The 16,338-nt window shown below is 43.4% G+C and overlaps 1 protein-coding gene across 1 annotated transcript in view; it reads right to left on the bottom strand.

Moving 5' to 3' along the window:
* CEP162 (centrosomal protein 162) overlaps window positions 1-16,338 on the bottom strand; it is a 697,428-nt gene that overhangs the window by 484,022 nt on the left and 197,068 nt on the right. The window contains exon 8 of the mRNA XM_069235591.1: window positions 10,465-10,495. Coding sequence (XP_069091692.1) covers window positions 10,465-10,495 — 31 coding nt within the window. The remainder of the gene's footprint in view (window positions 1-10,464; window positions 10,496-16,338) is intronic.

Here is a 16,338-nt window from a genome sequence, read left to right as displayed (position 1 = left end):
GTCTACCAGACTTCTAATATGAAATTACCACCACCTAAAACCATACAACTAACATATGCAACTCTCAAGTGCCCAAAATGACATATTGCCGATGACAAATACTATTACATCACACTGCTACTCTGTCGGGGGGGGGGGTATTTTAGACTAGCATATCCACGGGAAGCACTGGCACCACTGTACTGTGTTGATAAGTAGAGTGGCATTGCCATTATTGCTGCTTTGTCATGCTGTAAGTTGTTTGAGTAGAACATTGCAGCCTTGCTAAACGTACAATACTCCCAGCAGTAAAACCTGTTCTGTATTATTGCATATTTCACTACACATTTCAGCATTCCTGAAGCAGTAAACTAAGTGCAGGGATGCTATCATCTTGTGAATGCAGTAAATAGAATTATGCACTAGGATACTTTGACAGGAGAGAACCCTGGCCTTCAAATAAGGGCCAAAGGATGAGCTTCTGCATCACAGTTGTCTTCTATCGCAAGCATCTAAATATAATAGCTAGTTTTCATTAAGAGTAATGGAGAATTTGGTATGGATATCGGATTGCTAAACTCATCAATTCTAGGGGGTATCCCTGCACCAAATTCTAGCGATTACAAGGTTTTCCCTGAAATGGGAAATAAAAAAATAGTTACTTACATTTACACTGTGGTTCTCCAAATTTGACATCTTTAATTGATTCACATGCTTGAATGTGCCCTGTCGTCATGATGTGAGGCCCACAGTAATTAAAATAAGCAGTACTAAAAAGTACATTGACAGGCCATAGAAAAGTAAGTGACATTGTTAACCAATTCACATTGTTTTAATAGACCCTAACTTCAACCAATCAGAGGCTGGACCCAGGACCACTTCACCTGAGATTTCAACCACAAGTGTGAATATATATACATATATTCGTGAAGTATAAGAGTGGTATGCGTAAACGGGGAGGTGGGTGGGTTGCATGTGAATCTATGAAAGATACCAACACTGGAGAACCACAGCGTACAGGCAACAATTTTTTTCTCCAGTACTTAATCTTTCATAGATTCACATGCTTGAATCAGAATAGCTAGCAGTAGGCAGTTTTAGAGGGTTTAGGTAAAACCACACTTAACGAGATGCACTTAAAATAAGCTACGAAGTATTGTGATATAGAACTTTTGTTAGTAGAAACAAGAAAAATTAACAGCTGAAATACATTTCAATTGTAATCCAGTACATGAACAATAAAACAAAGTGGAATAGAAAGTGCACCTCAATTAAAAAGGTGACGTAAGACTGCCTGCCTAACAGCCGCATCCACTTTCTATGCCAATTCTAAACAGTAATGCTTGGTGAAAGTATGGGCATTCAACCATGTTGCTACCCTCCAGATATCTGGGAGTGATACTCCCTCGAATAAGGCTGTGGATGTAGCCATCTTTCTAGTCGAGTGTGCAGTCACTTTTCCAGATAGTAGTCTTCCTGCCTTGTCTTAGCAAAAAGCAACAGCTGTCAATGCCTAGCATGCTATGCTGCTTCTTGATAGTGTATTCTCCTTCCTGTGAGGTGGTAAAGAGACGGAAAGCTGATCAGATTTTCTGAAAGGCTCTGTCCTGTGAATGTAGAATTTTGAACAGCGTTTGACATCTAGAGAATGAAGAGCCCTTCTTCACTGCTGAAGAAGGGTTCCTGAAGTACATACTCAAAATATTGGGGTTATTCAAATGGAAAGAGGAGGGAACCTTAGGAATGACTTTTGGGTTTGTTCTTAACAGAATTTTATCGTCTTTGAATTGTAGAAAAAGTTCAGAGATCGTAAAAGCCTGAATCTCGCTAACCCTCCTGGTCGATGTGAGGGCTACCAGAAGGGCCTTCTTCCATGAGACATACTTCATGTCTGCCTTATGAATAGTTTAAAAAACGTGGCTTCATAAGTTGGGAAAGAACGGTATTCAACTGCCAGAATGTAGCTACTGGGTTTAATCGGTGGGAAGGCCCTTAGGAGGCCTTTCATGAATTATTTTACAACTTAAGTGGCCAGAGAAAGTTTTCTCAATTTTTTCTGTGGAATCTGGAGATTGCTGCTAAATGCACTTTGATGGAAGAGTGCAACAAGCCTGACTTTGCCAAGTGAAGAAAGAAAGCTAAGAGCCGTTCTGGAGAAGAGTAAAAAGGATGAATGTCATTCTTGATTCACTAATAGCAGAATCTCTTCCAATTTGCCACGCAAGATTTATTTGTGGAAAAAGTTCTTGCCTGTTCCAGTATCAATTTACATTCAGCTGGTATAGCTAGGGATCCAAACTCATGTTCATGAGGTGCCATCCAGATAATTTGAGAGACTGTATTTGTGGATGCAAGATCTGTCTTTTGTTCATTGAAATGAGATTGTTCAGCTGTTGGAATTGATTGGGTGAATATACTGAAAGCAGGAGCAGTTCTGCATACCAGTACTGTCTCATCCATGCATGGGCTATTAGAATGAGATGACATGGCTCTTTCTTCATTTGGTGTTACACCCTGGGAATGACAGGGAAGGGTGGAAACGGAGAGGCAAATATTCCAGTCCGCTGAATCTGGACGCATTACCCCAAGATCCTCTCTGTGGGAGTCTGCTTGCAAATTTTACACGCTTCTTGTTGGATAGAGTTGCAAATAGGTCAATTCTTAGAGCACCCCATTTCTTGAAGACCTGAGACAGTTGCTTGTGACCTATTTCTGAGAGGAAAGGCTCTTCAGCCTCATGCACCCTTGCTTGGCAAGATAAAACATGGTGGTTGTGTTGTATGTTCTGACTAGGGCAGAGGAACCGAAAATTCTGGGTAGAAATGACTGGAGGCCTAGAAAAACAGCCTTCAGTTCTAAAATACTATGTGCATTTGTGCTTCCTTGGCCAACCATTTTCCTGACGTTTACTAGCTCCTGGGATACGCTCCCCAACCTTCTAACTGGGCGATGTCACTTTGAAGGAGAGACCTAGAGATATATTGCTTTCCTCCTCTCCATGACAGAGATTTTCTCATTGTAGGGGTGATGTTGGTTTTGTCCTGGAACCAGCCAGGGCTCTGAAACCACTGAGTATCCAGCTGTTCTTGTAGAGGTCTCATCCGTAGATAACAGTTTAGAATTAATGGGATGCATGAGGATAGATTTCCCAACATTGATTACTGCATTCTCACTGAAGTGGACCTTCTTTTCAGGAGGGAAGCCCCATCCATTATTTTTTGTAATCTTTCCGTGGCTGGGTAAGCTTTGGTGTCCGTAGTGTCTAGAGTGGCCCCCAAGAATGACAACAACTGGGTTGGAATGAGACATGACGTTTCTGTAATCATTTGGGGTCCCAGAGACTTTAGGAGCTGCAGATAAGCTAAGGTAGAGCCTCTTGTAGTACGAAATGTTGATCCTTTGACTAATCATTCGTCCAGATAGGGGAATACCTGGTGACCCTGCCTCCTCAAGAAAGCAATGACTGTTTCCATACACTTTGTCAAAACTCTTGGAGCTGACTGTAGTCTCAAAGAGGGAACCTTGAATTGATAGCCTGCTACCTCAAACCTTAAGAACCAATAATGACTTATGTGGAAGGGTATGCGGAAATATTTGTCTAAAAGATCGTGAGAGGTCATGAAATCTCTTCGGTTGATCATGAGCAAGATCTCCTACAATGAGAGCATGCAGAAGGGTTACTTTTTATGTATTTGTTTAGCTGTCTGAGATCGATGCCCTGACTCCATTTCCTAGACTTTTTCTTTATCAGGAAGAAGTTGGATTAAAAGCCTTTGCCACGTTGCCGGAAAGGGACTTCTTCCATAGCTCGCTTTAATAGAAGATACGAAATATCCTTCTTTAGGAGAGAGAGGTGTTGATGTGCTCTCTTGTATAGTGGATGATATGGGGGCATTTGTAGAAATTTTAGGGTGTGACCTTGATGCATAATATCCAAAACCCATTTGGCGTTGGTGATACTCTCCCATTGATTGAGGAAGGCTGAGATGTGGTGGTTCATATGTTTTCTGTGGCAGTGTGAGGTGACCTATACCTAAGAAATGTCACTGTCTTCTTGCCAAGTCTTGGACTTTTCCTCCCATCGATGGCCTCTTTCTAGCTGACTGTTTAGAATAAATTGCACCAGAACCCCCGTATTGCTGTTGTTGCCCAGGGTATTGCAGTCTATATCCTTGTTGTGCATATGGTTGGTATCTGTACGAATGGAAGGACGATCTTTGTGAGAAATGCCCTCTTCTCTTTCCTCCACAAAAGGGTTGAAAACATTTTTGTTGGAGAATGCCTAGGGAACGCGCAGTGTGGGTGTCTGTTTTGATTGCCTGAAGGGGGTCATCTACGCATTTCCCAAACAAATTCTCCCCATCGAAGGGCATGTCCAATATCTTAGCCTGGACATCAGGGTGAAATGATGTGGCCTTCAAACATCCGTGTAGGTGCAGGACTACTGCACCTGCCATCTGTCTAAAAGTGACAGAAGATATGTCTATTGCTGTGTCTATATTCTCCGAGGATGCCCTGGCACCCTCTTGCAGAATATCTTTAGCCTCCTTCTTTTGCCCTGCAGGCAGGTGCTCAAAAAGAGTTGCAAAATCTGACCAAGTTTGTCTGTCATATCGAGCTAGAGGGGCCAATGCGTTCGACGCTCTGATGGAGGTGGCTGACATCGCTGCAAAACATTTTCCTACATTGTCAAACTACGACCTTCCTTGTCCAGTGGCGCTGGCTGAACAAGGGGCAGATGGGTTTCTTGAGCGTCTAAGCTGCTTGCATCATTATTGAATCTGTCTGAGGATGAACTATCAAACAGTCTGGGTATGAATCAGGGACCTTATATTTCATTTCCATTTGGAACCACAGCAGTGATAAACGCTGGATTTTTCATCAGTTTTAGAGCTTCCTCTCAAATATGATAGACAATTGGGATAGAACGTACAGATTTATTTGTGGAATCTTTAAAGCCAGAAAGAAAACACTCTGTTTGTTTGATTAGGATAGGCAGATCGAATCTCTTGGAAGCACATTCTGTTATTTCATGAAATTCTCTGATATTCCCAGGAGGAGAACAAGCCGGAGACGATGTAGGTGAAATAGATAATGGCTCTATGTAGTCATTTCTTTCCTGACCCAGTGTACTTGGTCATTAAGTAATTCTCCTTCATCTTGATCACTGTCTATGTAGTTATCCCTGATGGTAATGGTGGGAAGTACCACTGTATTTTCCCAAGCCTTGTTGAGTACAGGAGAAGTAGGCAAATGTTGCACAGGAAGTGGTTCCAGGCGTTCTGGAGTGAGAGGTGTTGGTGTTCGTGAATCGGGAAAGCGATTAGAATAATCATTGAGCATATGCCTCATCAGATATTGGAGAGATGGGTATTGCTATAGTATCCTGTTGTGCAGTTTGTTGTTGTTCTTCTGGCTCATCATAAGGATAGTGTTGCTGATAAGAATCATATCGATGAGAGACTGGCTTTTAGCAAGTCGCATATTAATGGCTCCCTTCCAAGTAACTGGAAGTGTCCTTCTGAGGAATATTACCATCATCATCTTCAGAGTCCTGACATTTCACTCGTAGCTGTGAATGGCTGTATGCAGGCCCGAAAACCCTTCCATCTGCTGATTCTTCAGTAGCAAGAAGATGGACTGGAGGCATTGGGGATACTCTGCTGGGTGGTGTCAAAGCTGGTCCGAGTTGGTCAGAAACATCTTTAGAGAAGGATGTTGTCTTTTTGATTAACTCCGACGGGCTCGATGTTAAGATTTTCTTTGTTATACTAACCATTGCTGATACTGGTCTCGTCGACTGTGACTTAAAAACTGCAGCAGTCAACAGAGTGGATGGTAATATGGTTGTCGACGGAGCAGTCGTCGACGGGGTGGCAGTCGTCACTGTCATTGACAAAGTGGTGGTCGTCATAGCTGCCCTTGTCGATTAAGTCTTCGTTGACGTGACTGTTCTCACAGACAAAGGTGTAGTCGTCGATGAAGTCCTAGCCGACACTGTTTTTCTCGTCGACATGTCAGTCGACGGTTTCACTTTCGTCAACGAGACTTTTTTCTTGAGTAGTGACAGATGACACAGACATTGATGAGAGAGATTTCTTCTGCCCAGACCCTGTAGAAGAGTCCTCGATGACTGTTTTTTCAGATTTTTCAACAGTCTTCAATCTTTTAGAGACCTTTACAGATGAGGTAGAGCTCTCATTTTTGTGTTTTTGCTTCTGAGAAGAGGAACTAGGGCCTTCCTCCTCATCAGATTCAGAATGAGACCCGTATTGTTTTTTTTTTTTTGCAGCCATAACGGTAATCTGGCTTCTCTGTCTTTAAGGGTTTTTGCAGACAAAGTTCTATAATGTTTACAGTCAATTGGTATTTGGTTAGGGTGTAGGTATTAAAGACACTCCTTGTGAGGATCTTCAGAAAATAATCTTGCCCTTCCACAAGACCGACATGTCCTGAAACGCCTTGTAAGAAGCTGGCCTGGTATGTGGTGACAGAGTGGTAAGGCAATTGCAAGAGTCTTATTCCACTGATGTCACCAATGTAGGGAGCTTGGCCTGGTGTGTGGTGAGCACCTATGGTGTTATCACCTTATACCAGGTATCCCTATTAGTGAGGTATAGACAGCGCCTAGGAAGCCAGGGATCTCTAGAGGTAGCTGTGGATGAGCAGCCAAGACTTATCGAGGAGACATGCAAAGCTTATGCAATACCACTACAGTCACACAGCACTTACACACACAAAATAACCACACAGTGTTACAAAAAAAGGTACTTTATTATAGTAACACATATACTAAAATTCTGAATAGCCAATATTCTAATAAGAGGTAAGTAAACACACTATTATGTACACATTAGAAGTCAGTGGTTAGCGTAGGAAGCAATAGCAAATAGTAAAAATAATAGCAAATAGTGAAGGTCCCCAGTGGTTCCCAAATTGGGAGCTGCGGCTCCCTGGTGCGCCATCAAAACTAGCCAGGGGCGCTGCACACAGTTTGGGAACCACTGAGCTATTTCCAGTTCGGACACAATAAAACTACAGCCAGTGGTTCCCAAACTGTGTGCGGTGTCCCTGGCTAGATTTTATGGCGCACCAGGGAGCAGCGGCTCCCAGTTTGGGAAACACTGGGGGGAGACCAACCCATATACTAAGTAAGTGGAATGTGAAAGGCAGTCCCCACCCAAGGAAGTGGAATCAGTAGAGAGGAGCTGGAGGAACCCCAAAAGGAAAGTACCAGTGTGCCCCACAGCGACCAGGAGAGAAGAGGTAAGTACATGTTTTTCCCCCAAACCCACAGGAAAACTTTGGAAAAGAACTGTGCAGGAGGACCCAGGCAAGACTGGAAGAACCCAAAGGTGGATCCTGACAGAAGAGGGCCTGCAGAAGAAGGGGACCAAGTCTAGTTTGAGTTGGAGTGTCCGGCTGTGGCAGGAGCTACTACCTACCCTTCTGTGGATGCAGGACCAGGTCGGTGGTGGATGAAGAAATTCAGCAGTGCAACACAGGAGCAGAAGAGGAGTTCCAGAAGTGATGCAAGTGAAGTCCCACATCGGCAGTCATAATGCAGTCAGTCAGTGGTGCTGGAAAATCACCAAGAAGCTGTGGCAAATGCAAGAGTCGGAGAAGAGGGTTTTGTGAGGCTTGAGAGGTCAAGCAAGGCCCTGGAGACTCAACCCAAGTAGGGAAGTCATAGGTGGCCCTCAACAGCTGGTAGAGTCACAAGAAGAGGAGGCCGTCCCCACAGGCGACCCACGGGCAGCAGGCACAGGAGTTGCAGTGAGGCTCACTCAGCACACCTGAAGAGGAGTTCCACATCACTGGAGCAGCAGGCAGGAGACTGTGCGCTGCAGGGAAGAGTGCTGGAGACCGGGGCTACACGGAGCCTGAAGATCCCTTGGAGGAGGAACAAACAAGCCTTGGTAGCTGCAAGAGTCGTGGTACACAGGGGTACTGTCCTACAAGGAGAGGCAAGTGCTTATGCTCTCATAAGTTGGACAGCTGGTAGAGAGAACCAAGGGGACCACTCCAGACCACCACCTGTGATGCAGGATCCATGCAGCTCCGGATGAGATAAGATCCACGCAGTCGGTCACGTTGCAGTTGGTGCCTGCGGATGCGGGGGAGTGACTCCTTCACTCCAAGGGAGATTCCTTCTTGCTTCTTGTGCAGGCTGAAGACTTGTCACCCTCAGATGATGCACAGCCAGGGAAATGTTTCAGTTGCTGGAAGGAGCCGGAAAAAACAATGTTGCAGAGCTGAGTTGCCGATAGAGTAGCAGATTGTCAGTTCCCAGAGGGTCCAGTTGCAGTCCCGATGGCCAGAAGATGAAGTAAACGATGCAGAGGAGTCCTCCTGGAATCTTGTACATCAAATCTGAGGAACCACCCGAGAGGGAGACCATAAATAGCCCAGGAAGGGGGATTGGTCACCCAGCAGGGTGACCACCTATCAGGAGAGGGCTGTGACGTCACCTGTCTGACCTGGCCACTCAGATGCTCCCAGGGGCTTCAGCCCACCTTGGATTCAAGATGTCAGAATCAAGTGGCCACCTGGAGGAGCTCTGGGCACTACTCCTGGGGTGGTGATGTACAGTGGAGTGGTCACTCCCCTTTCCATTGTCCAGTTTTGCACCAGAACAGGGACCAGGGGTCCTTGGACTGGTGCAAATCGGTTTATGCAAGGAGAGCACCAAATGTTCCCTTCAAAGCATACCAGTGGTTTGGGGAGGCTACCCTTGCCACGCCATGTAACACCCGTTTCCAAGGGAGAGGGTGTTTGCTCTCTCTTCCACAGGAAATCCTTTGCTCTGCCTTCCTCTGCCTGAGCTGATCAAGCAGCAGGAGGGCAGAAACCTGTCTGAAGGGTGGTAGCAACGCGGGCTGCCCGGAAAACCCCAGAAGACTAGTAGGAGCATTGCTGGAGGTGCTCTAAGGATCCCCCAGAGTACATGGTATCATCCAACCAATACTGGCAACACTATTGGGGTATGATTCCGACATGTTTGATACCAAACATGCCCAGGTTCGGAGATACAATTATGTAGATGGACAGAGGTAGTGACCTGTGTCCAGTACACAGGTAAAATGGCTTCCCCGCAATTACAAGGTCCAGTGTAATGACCTGGGGTTCGTAGGGGCAAATCTGCTCATGCAGAGGTGCCCTCACACACAGGTACCGGAATGCTGCCCTTTGGGCTAGGGGAGCCTAGTATAGGGGTGACTTACAGTGACCTAATACAGTGAAGTGTAGCAAAAGCGTGCATGCACCTTTTCACACTGGCTACAATGGCAGGCTTGCAGACACATTTTGCATGGGCTCCCATGGGTGTCACAATACATGGTGCAGCCCATGTGGAACCCCTGGTGCCTTGGGTACTTAAGTGCCATACACTAGGGAATTATATGGGGGCACAAGTATGCCAATTGTGGGATGAGTTAAGTCCTAAGCAACCACATTTAGAGGGAGAGAGCAGAGTCACTAGGGTCATGGTTAGCAAGATCCCAGTGAACACAGTCAAAGCACACGGACAGCAGACAAAAAAACTGGGTGTCACCATGCCAAAAGAGGGTACTTTCCTACACACCTCTTCTTAGATCCCTCAGACATAATGAGTAAAGCACAGTACCTCAAACAGTGAATCCAATAGTTCCTTTAAAGGAATAAGAGGTCAAGAGTTCACAAACTTTAACAATTAAGCAGAGCTCAGGGTGACTCCCTAACACACGACATGCAATTAGAAATCTGAGGTGTGGTGGCTCAGAAGGGGTTAAGTGGTCATGGGTCCAGGCTTTGATTGGCGGAAGTTTGGGTCTATTAAAATTGTGTGAATTGGTTAACAATGTCACTTACTTTTCTATAGCCCATCAATGTACTTCTTAGTACTGCTTGTTTACAATACTGTGGGGTTCCCACCATGAGGATGGAGAAGATTCAAATATGTGAATGTATGAAAGATTCAATATTGGAGAACTGCTTCGACCCAGTAATACCAAGTCACTTCCCAGTCAGTTTTGCCTCAATGTCAGAGATACAAAAACTGACATTTTCCACCTGCTCTGAGGAGGCGGAAAGTATCAGCGGGAGGGCTGGTCAGGTTGAAGGACTGGGGTGGAAGACAGGGCTGCAGGATAGACTTTTGCTGTCTGGTGGGAGCACTGTGCCCACCTCCGGTCTATACAGGGGTCAGACTGAGGCCAGACTGTGATGCTGCACATAGCCCCTGTGTCAGCACATGTAGGGACACTGAAACTATAAGGTGTAGAGTTTGTAGACTCAATAATTCCAGGCCTAAAGAGACTCAGAACTGCGAAATGCATATTTTCACTCCGGGTATGCTTCCGGGTCACATACCACATCTCTGAAAGCGGGCCTGTGTATGCAGTAATAAGCATTGCCAAAAAAACTAATGACTCATTGAACAGACAACAGGTACGTCAAAACATATAAAACATAGTGTGTTTTCTTTTAATAGGATGGGATAGTTACCTTTAGCAAGCATTCCAGGTTGTTCTTCTCTCTATAATGAAAAAATTAAAAACATTAACTTACTCAAGACTTTATTCTAGTTAAAACATAAACAAATATGACTGTAAATGCTCATTTTTCAAATGCTTTAAAAAACTCTGATGTCCACTCAGAGGAGCCTGCTGCAATAGATGCTGTTTCTATCAGAGGCAATTTTCCTGAACAGATAATGTCCTTCCTTTTAGGGCAAACCAGATTTTCTCATTATATTTTGTGATGTTGCCAACAGAATGTACAGACAGCTTCGTAATGGATTAAGGATTCAGACCATACTAATGAAAACAAAAGTACTGCCCATGGAACAATATGAGTTTATATAGCTCCCTTTTTTTCCTGAACATTCTTTCCTTGTGCACTGAAATACATCGACTATGTGCAAACATACACAAAAGATCACAGAATTCTTTGAGTCAATTCAAACCTCAAAAGCGGAGGCAATACCTGGATCCTGGAAATGATTAAAAAAAACAACGTGTGGGAGTTTAAGATCTAAAATATTAAATCTCATACAAGGAAAATATCCTGTCTTTCAGGCACCAAAAGCCCAACACCTTTATTTCGTTGGGTCCAAAGTTGTTCTTTTCTAGTTGATTTCCCCTCATGTCTCTTTCTTTCACCACTCTAAATTTTTTGTCTCTTTATCTCACTCTTATGGGTTATTTATCATTCCTGCTTTTGCTCTTTACCTTTCATTCTACTCTTCCTTCCTTCTCCCTTTCCCGCCTTTATCTCTATCTACAGAAAGTCACAAAGATGAAAATTAATCCCTGGTGCCCAGAAGTGAGTTCCAGTGCCCATCATCTGCAATCACATGATAAGTACATAGGAGAGTATAAGGGTTAAACATAACTCAATAATTAAATTAGAAAGTGAAAAAGATTAAATAACAATATCAATACAGAGTGCAAATAGGGGCGAAAAGCGTCAAGAGAAGAAAACAATTAAATTTCTCCGACTTAAGTTTGTAAGGTGGGTAGGAAGGGAAGTGATGCACAAAACCGATAAAGTCAAGAAACACAGGATATGGCTCAAAGGGGCAGCTTAAGAAATGAGTAGTTAACAAAAGCCAAAACAGCAAGGTCCTCAATAAAAAAACCAACACTAAAATTGAATTGGTTTTCCGTTCGATGTTAGGCCTTCTTGGTGTGGTTTAGTCAAAGTTTTCACACAGACAGTAAACAATGAACTGCACACAGAGAAAGAGCCTAATGAAACTTTGTGTCTAAATGTCTAAATCAAGTCCATACTAGGAACCAAAAGCAGTTCTGGCAAAATGTTCAAACAAGCTCTGCTCTCTTCGTCATACTGCATCTCTCTCACGTCTCTTGTTTTCCATGGGTGACCTATATCTGGAGCGCACATATATCCCAACTCCCCCCACAAGTCTCTAATATGTGGTTCTCCAGTATTTGGTCCCCACTTGACAAATTCATTGAAGACCAAACCACCTCTTGTAAACTCAAGCTCACTATGGCCTACATGTTGCCACAAAATCTTGTCATATTTAGGACTGGGCGTCAAGTTGCATGCTTGCAGGCTCCTCATCTCCTTATTTTTCTTTAATCCCTCTTCAAATCCCTCTCTTCTTGCCCTCCCTTTTCTGTATACTCCTATTATTTTTTCAATAGTCTTTTTGGGGTTCTAGGTCAGAAAATATGTTTGGCCTCATCATGTTCCTAAATAGGCTGGCGTCGATATTGCATACACTTATCTGATATCAATACAATATCAAAAGTTAGCCATATAAGGTTTACTTATGTTATACTATATGTCCTCTCTGGCTGAGATTGTGGAACCTTACAGCTTGTCACTGGTTTCCTATGCTGGCGATACACAGTTGGTCTTCTCATTCTCAACCATCTCTAAGACACGCCAGCCCAACCTGACACCCTGTCTTCAAGCAGTAGCTAGATGGATGGCCAGCTGTAAACTTAAGCTGAACAAAGAAAAAACAGAAGTCATGCTGGTGGGTAATTATGGCCCACTCAGATCCCCTTCTCTGCTCCCTGATGGCTCAGGCTCTCATAATTTTACACCTGGACTATGGAAATATCCTCTGAGTTCACCTCAATGTGTACTAAAAAGACTTCAGGTGGTGCAGAACGCCGCAGAACGCCGCAGCACGCCTACTTATGAAGATTCACAGACACCTGTCTGCAAAACCTGCTTTAGGTTCCCTTCACTGGCTGCTTGTGGAACAGCGGATCAACTTCAAGGCCCTCTGTACTTTGCACAGAGCTCTGCATAATCAGGGTCCAGCCTTCCTTAAACAGATTGGAATGCTCTACAACCCTCGAAGGGCTCTTAGATCCTCGAAGGCCTCCCTAATTAACGTTCCACGGATTGGGAAAGCAAGATGGGGAGGTCGATCTTTAGCATTTAGAACCTCAAATCTCTGGAATTCCCTTCCATTGGAGCTCCGCCAGGAGAGTCAAGGAATTTCCTTTCGTAAGAATTTGAAGACCCTTCTGTTCACAGCATAAGTAGCCTCCTTGTCGTACTGCTTCCTCTCTAGCGCTGGAAGGCCTTCGAGTAGCCATGCGCTTTACATACTCTTAAAATAAAATAAACTTTCCTGTTCTAGATATGTACTAAAATAGTGTTAGAGCTGCAAGCCTAGGGTGGTCTTCCTCCAAACATTTTGCCTTCTCCCCTATGTCTGCTGAAATTAGTTTTTGTTGGCTCTGGGACTCTGTGCCCTTTATCACTGCTAAACAGTGCTAAAGTGCTTGTGCTTTCTCTTTAAACATGGTAAAACTCACCAACCCTTGACTGGCACATTTAATTTACTGCTAAGTCCCTAGTAAAGTGGTACAAAATGTACCCAGGGCCTGTAAATTGAAGGCTACCAGTGGGCATGCAGCACTTTTTGTGCTACTCTATTCAGGTAGCCTTTAAACACACAGGCCAGCCATTACAGCCTGTGTGCAGTTTTAAACTGCCAATTCTACCTGGCAAAATAAAGCTTTTCCCAGGCCCAAAACTCTCTCTTTAATACATATGCATCGCTCCTAAGATAGTCCCTAAATAACCATAGGGTAGAGTGAATTGTATTAAAAATGTGAACATGTATTTTTTAAGTTTCACATGTCCTGGTAGTGAAAAACTCACAAATTAGTTTTTACTACTGTGAGGCCCATCTCTCCCACAGGATAACATTGGATTGCCTTATTACTTTTAGAAAGTGATAACTTTTGTTTGGGAACAGGTGGAAATATCATGTTTTGAGTCAAGAGAATTGTAGTTTAAAATCACCTTCAATGGTAAAATCTGATTTTAAGTTACAATTCTGATAATGTTGCTTTTAAAAAGTTGGCATGTTCCTGTCCAAACCAAATGTTGCCTGCAGCCTGTATCCTGTGCCACCTGACTAGGTGTAAATGGCAATTAGTCTGTGTGTGTTCCTCCCAGACAGTGACACAAAGGGAGAGTAGATGTTGGCATGATGGCCCAGCTTTCCAGGATAGGAGGAGCAGAGCTGTACAAAGCCATGCTTACATTTCAAAGGAGCTGCCTCAGCAAACTCACAAAGAACTTTGCACTAGCCTTTTGTGAGCCCAGGCCTTGTGGAGCCTGGGCCAAAAGGAAGGAGATTTCAGGACCTTCTTCAGGGGAAAACGCCAACATTTTCTTCCACTTCAAAGCTGGCACCAGATATGATATTCTGGAATAATATAACCCACCAGAATTGAAATAAACACAGTAAAATGCACATTGCGAGTGTGGGATAAGAGAAGACAAAAAAATGACCTTACCACTTACTCTACTCCCAACTATCCCACTACGGTCTCATCCATTCTTTAGTGCGACAATTGAGCAGAAAGGATACACTCAACTCTGCAAACTCAATATAATTAAATGTGGAGACTTCCACAAAGACAACAAATTCATTTCAATCTATAGTATTACCACACAACACCTCCCTCTCCATTGGAACATTATTTACAGAATTCAAATAACTAGTAAGAATTTCACTCTTGGCCTTCCAAGTGAACCTGAAAAATCAGGCCCATTTTAAATTCACTGCTGCCAATAGTTCCAAAAAATGTATATCTTCATTATACAGCACCATGCAGAAGACTTCTCCGGGAATCTCCAGCCCTGCTAGGAATACATGGAAAAAAGACCTGAACCAACAGACACTGGACAAAGTATGGGTGTTCTGCTGTGCGCTAATGGGAGAACTACACCCTAGCAGTAGATTGCACCTAATACACTTCTGATTTCTCTCCCATAACACTACCACATGCCCTGGAAACTACAAAGGTGGGGATGGAGGACTGATTACAACTGCAATAGATGTGGGAGGCTTACATTACTCACCTTGCGTGGCACTGTGGGGTAATCACAATTTTTGGCTTGAGACTATAATATTATTGCAGGAGATGACTGGAATCATGATTCAACAGAAACCACTTACTGCATTGTTGGGCTGGGTTCAAATGATTTCCTATACAGACCACAAATTTGTCATCCTTGCATTGCTGTTGGCTTAGTGATTAGTGACCAAACAATGGGGCGGTGGAAGAGCGCGACTAGTGAGCAATGGATACGAAAACTTACATACTGTAGTGAGCAGACTGAACTATATAACAAATTCATGCCTGAGCCCTCTAGATCACGAGACATCTGGGCACTGTTTTGAAACTATCAGCTAACAGCCAGTAATACAGAACAAATGAGTCTCCTCCTTAGACACTGACAGCTGCCCTGCCCTACTTTACTTTCTCAGTCAATTTTTTCTCAAACTTTCTTCTAAGTACGAAGGTATGCAGAGTCCGGCACATTATAATTTAGTGACTTTTGTGATACACTCGGACTTGAATTGTTGCTTTTGCTTGAGAAGGGTTCTCACCCCCCTCAAACAAAAAACTAATTTTTAACGCAACCCATAATACTTATTATCTGTTTGTCCACTTCTACCAATCAAGATATTCTCAAAACATGTCTATAAGATTCCTTTCTGTTTAGGTTATGATGTGTACCTTGTTTTCACGAAATTGTGATAAAAATGTACAGATTTTTTTTTTTTTTTAAGTGCAGTCCGAGCCTGGTCTAAATGGCCCTCATTGTAAATGGACTGGATTTTTCACACACCCTGAGTTAGAAAATACAGTCTATCGAGAGGTGGGGATAATCTGGCCTATTATGAATTGAACCTTGCGACCACTAAGAAACAAGCAATTACTGCAGAAAGCAGTAATTCTAGGTTCGATTCTCCAGGTAAGTCTGTTTTAGCAGCCAAGATATCTGGGTGAAAGTTGAGATCTGCGGAGTTTCAGCAGATCCCATAATTCCAGTGGGGCTGGTCATGTTGTTAACCACCCCGATCAGAATTATGAGGTCACTCTTAATGAGTTAATGGGAGTGGTTGTGTTGTGGTATGTGGATGAATGAGAAAATCAGCCCACAACTGGATGGATATAAGTGCATGGTTGATACATGACTTGATGAATGGATAATTAATTCGGTAGTACATTTATAAGTAGATGGATAGATGAATGAATAAATGTGTGTGAATGGGTGAACCGGTGATTGCATGTATGGATTCCAATAATTCCAAATAGTATTGCGAGATGGGGATCACTTTGGCAAGTTTGACTACAGTATGTTAAGAATTACCAACATTGAGCCAGTTAAAGCATTACATGGAAGTGACCACCATCATGGTAAGAATGCTGAAAATTAGGTCAAAAATTACTACAGTTATGAATGATTTACCTCATAACCCAGTAATCACCATTGCATGTTCACATATACACAGCTCATTAAAGAGCATGACAATGTCAAAGGGAAAAGGTTTAGTAAGAGCACATTAGTGCTGCTCGTTTGTGT

The sequence above is a fragment of the Pleurodeles waltl genome, chromosome 5, assembly GCF_031143425.1.
Source record: "Pleurodeles waltl isolate 20211129_DDA chromosome 5, aPleWal1.hap1.20221129, whole genome shotgun sequence".
In the NCBI taxonomy this organism is placed as follows: domain Eukaryota; kingdom Metazoa; phylum Chordata; class Amphibia; order Caudata; family Salamandridae; genus Pleurodeles; species Pleurodeles waltl.
The sequence above is the reverse complement of the archived record's forward strand: the minus strand, read 5'-3'. Positions and strand labels throughout refer to the sequence as shown.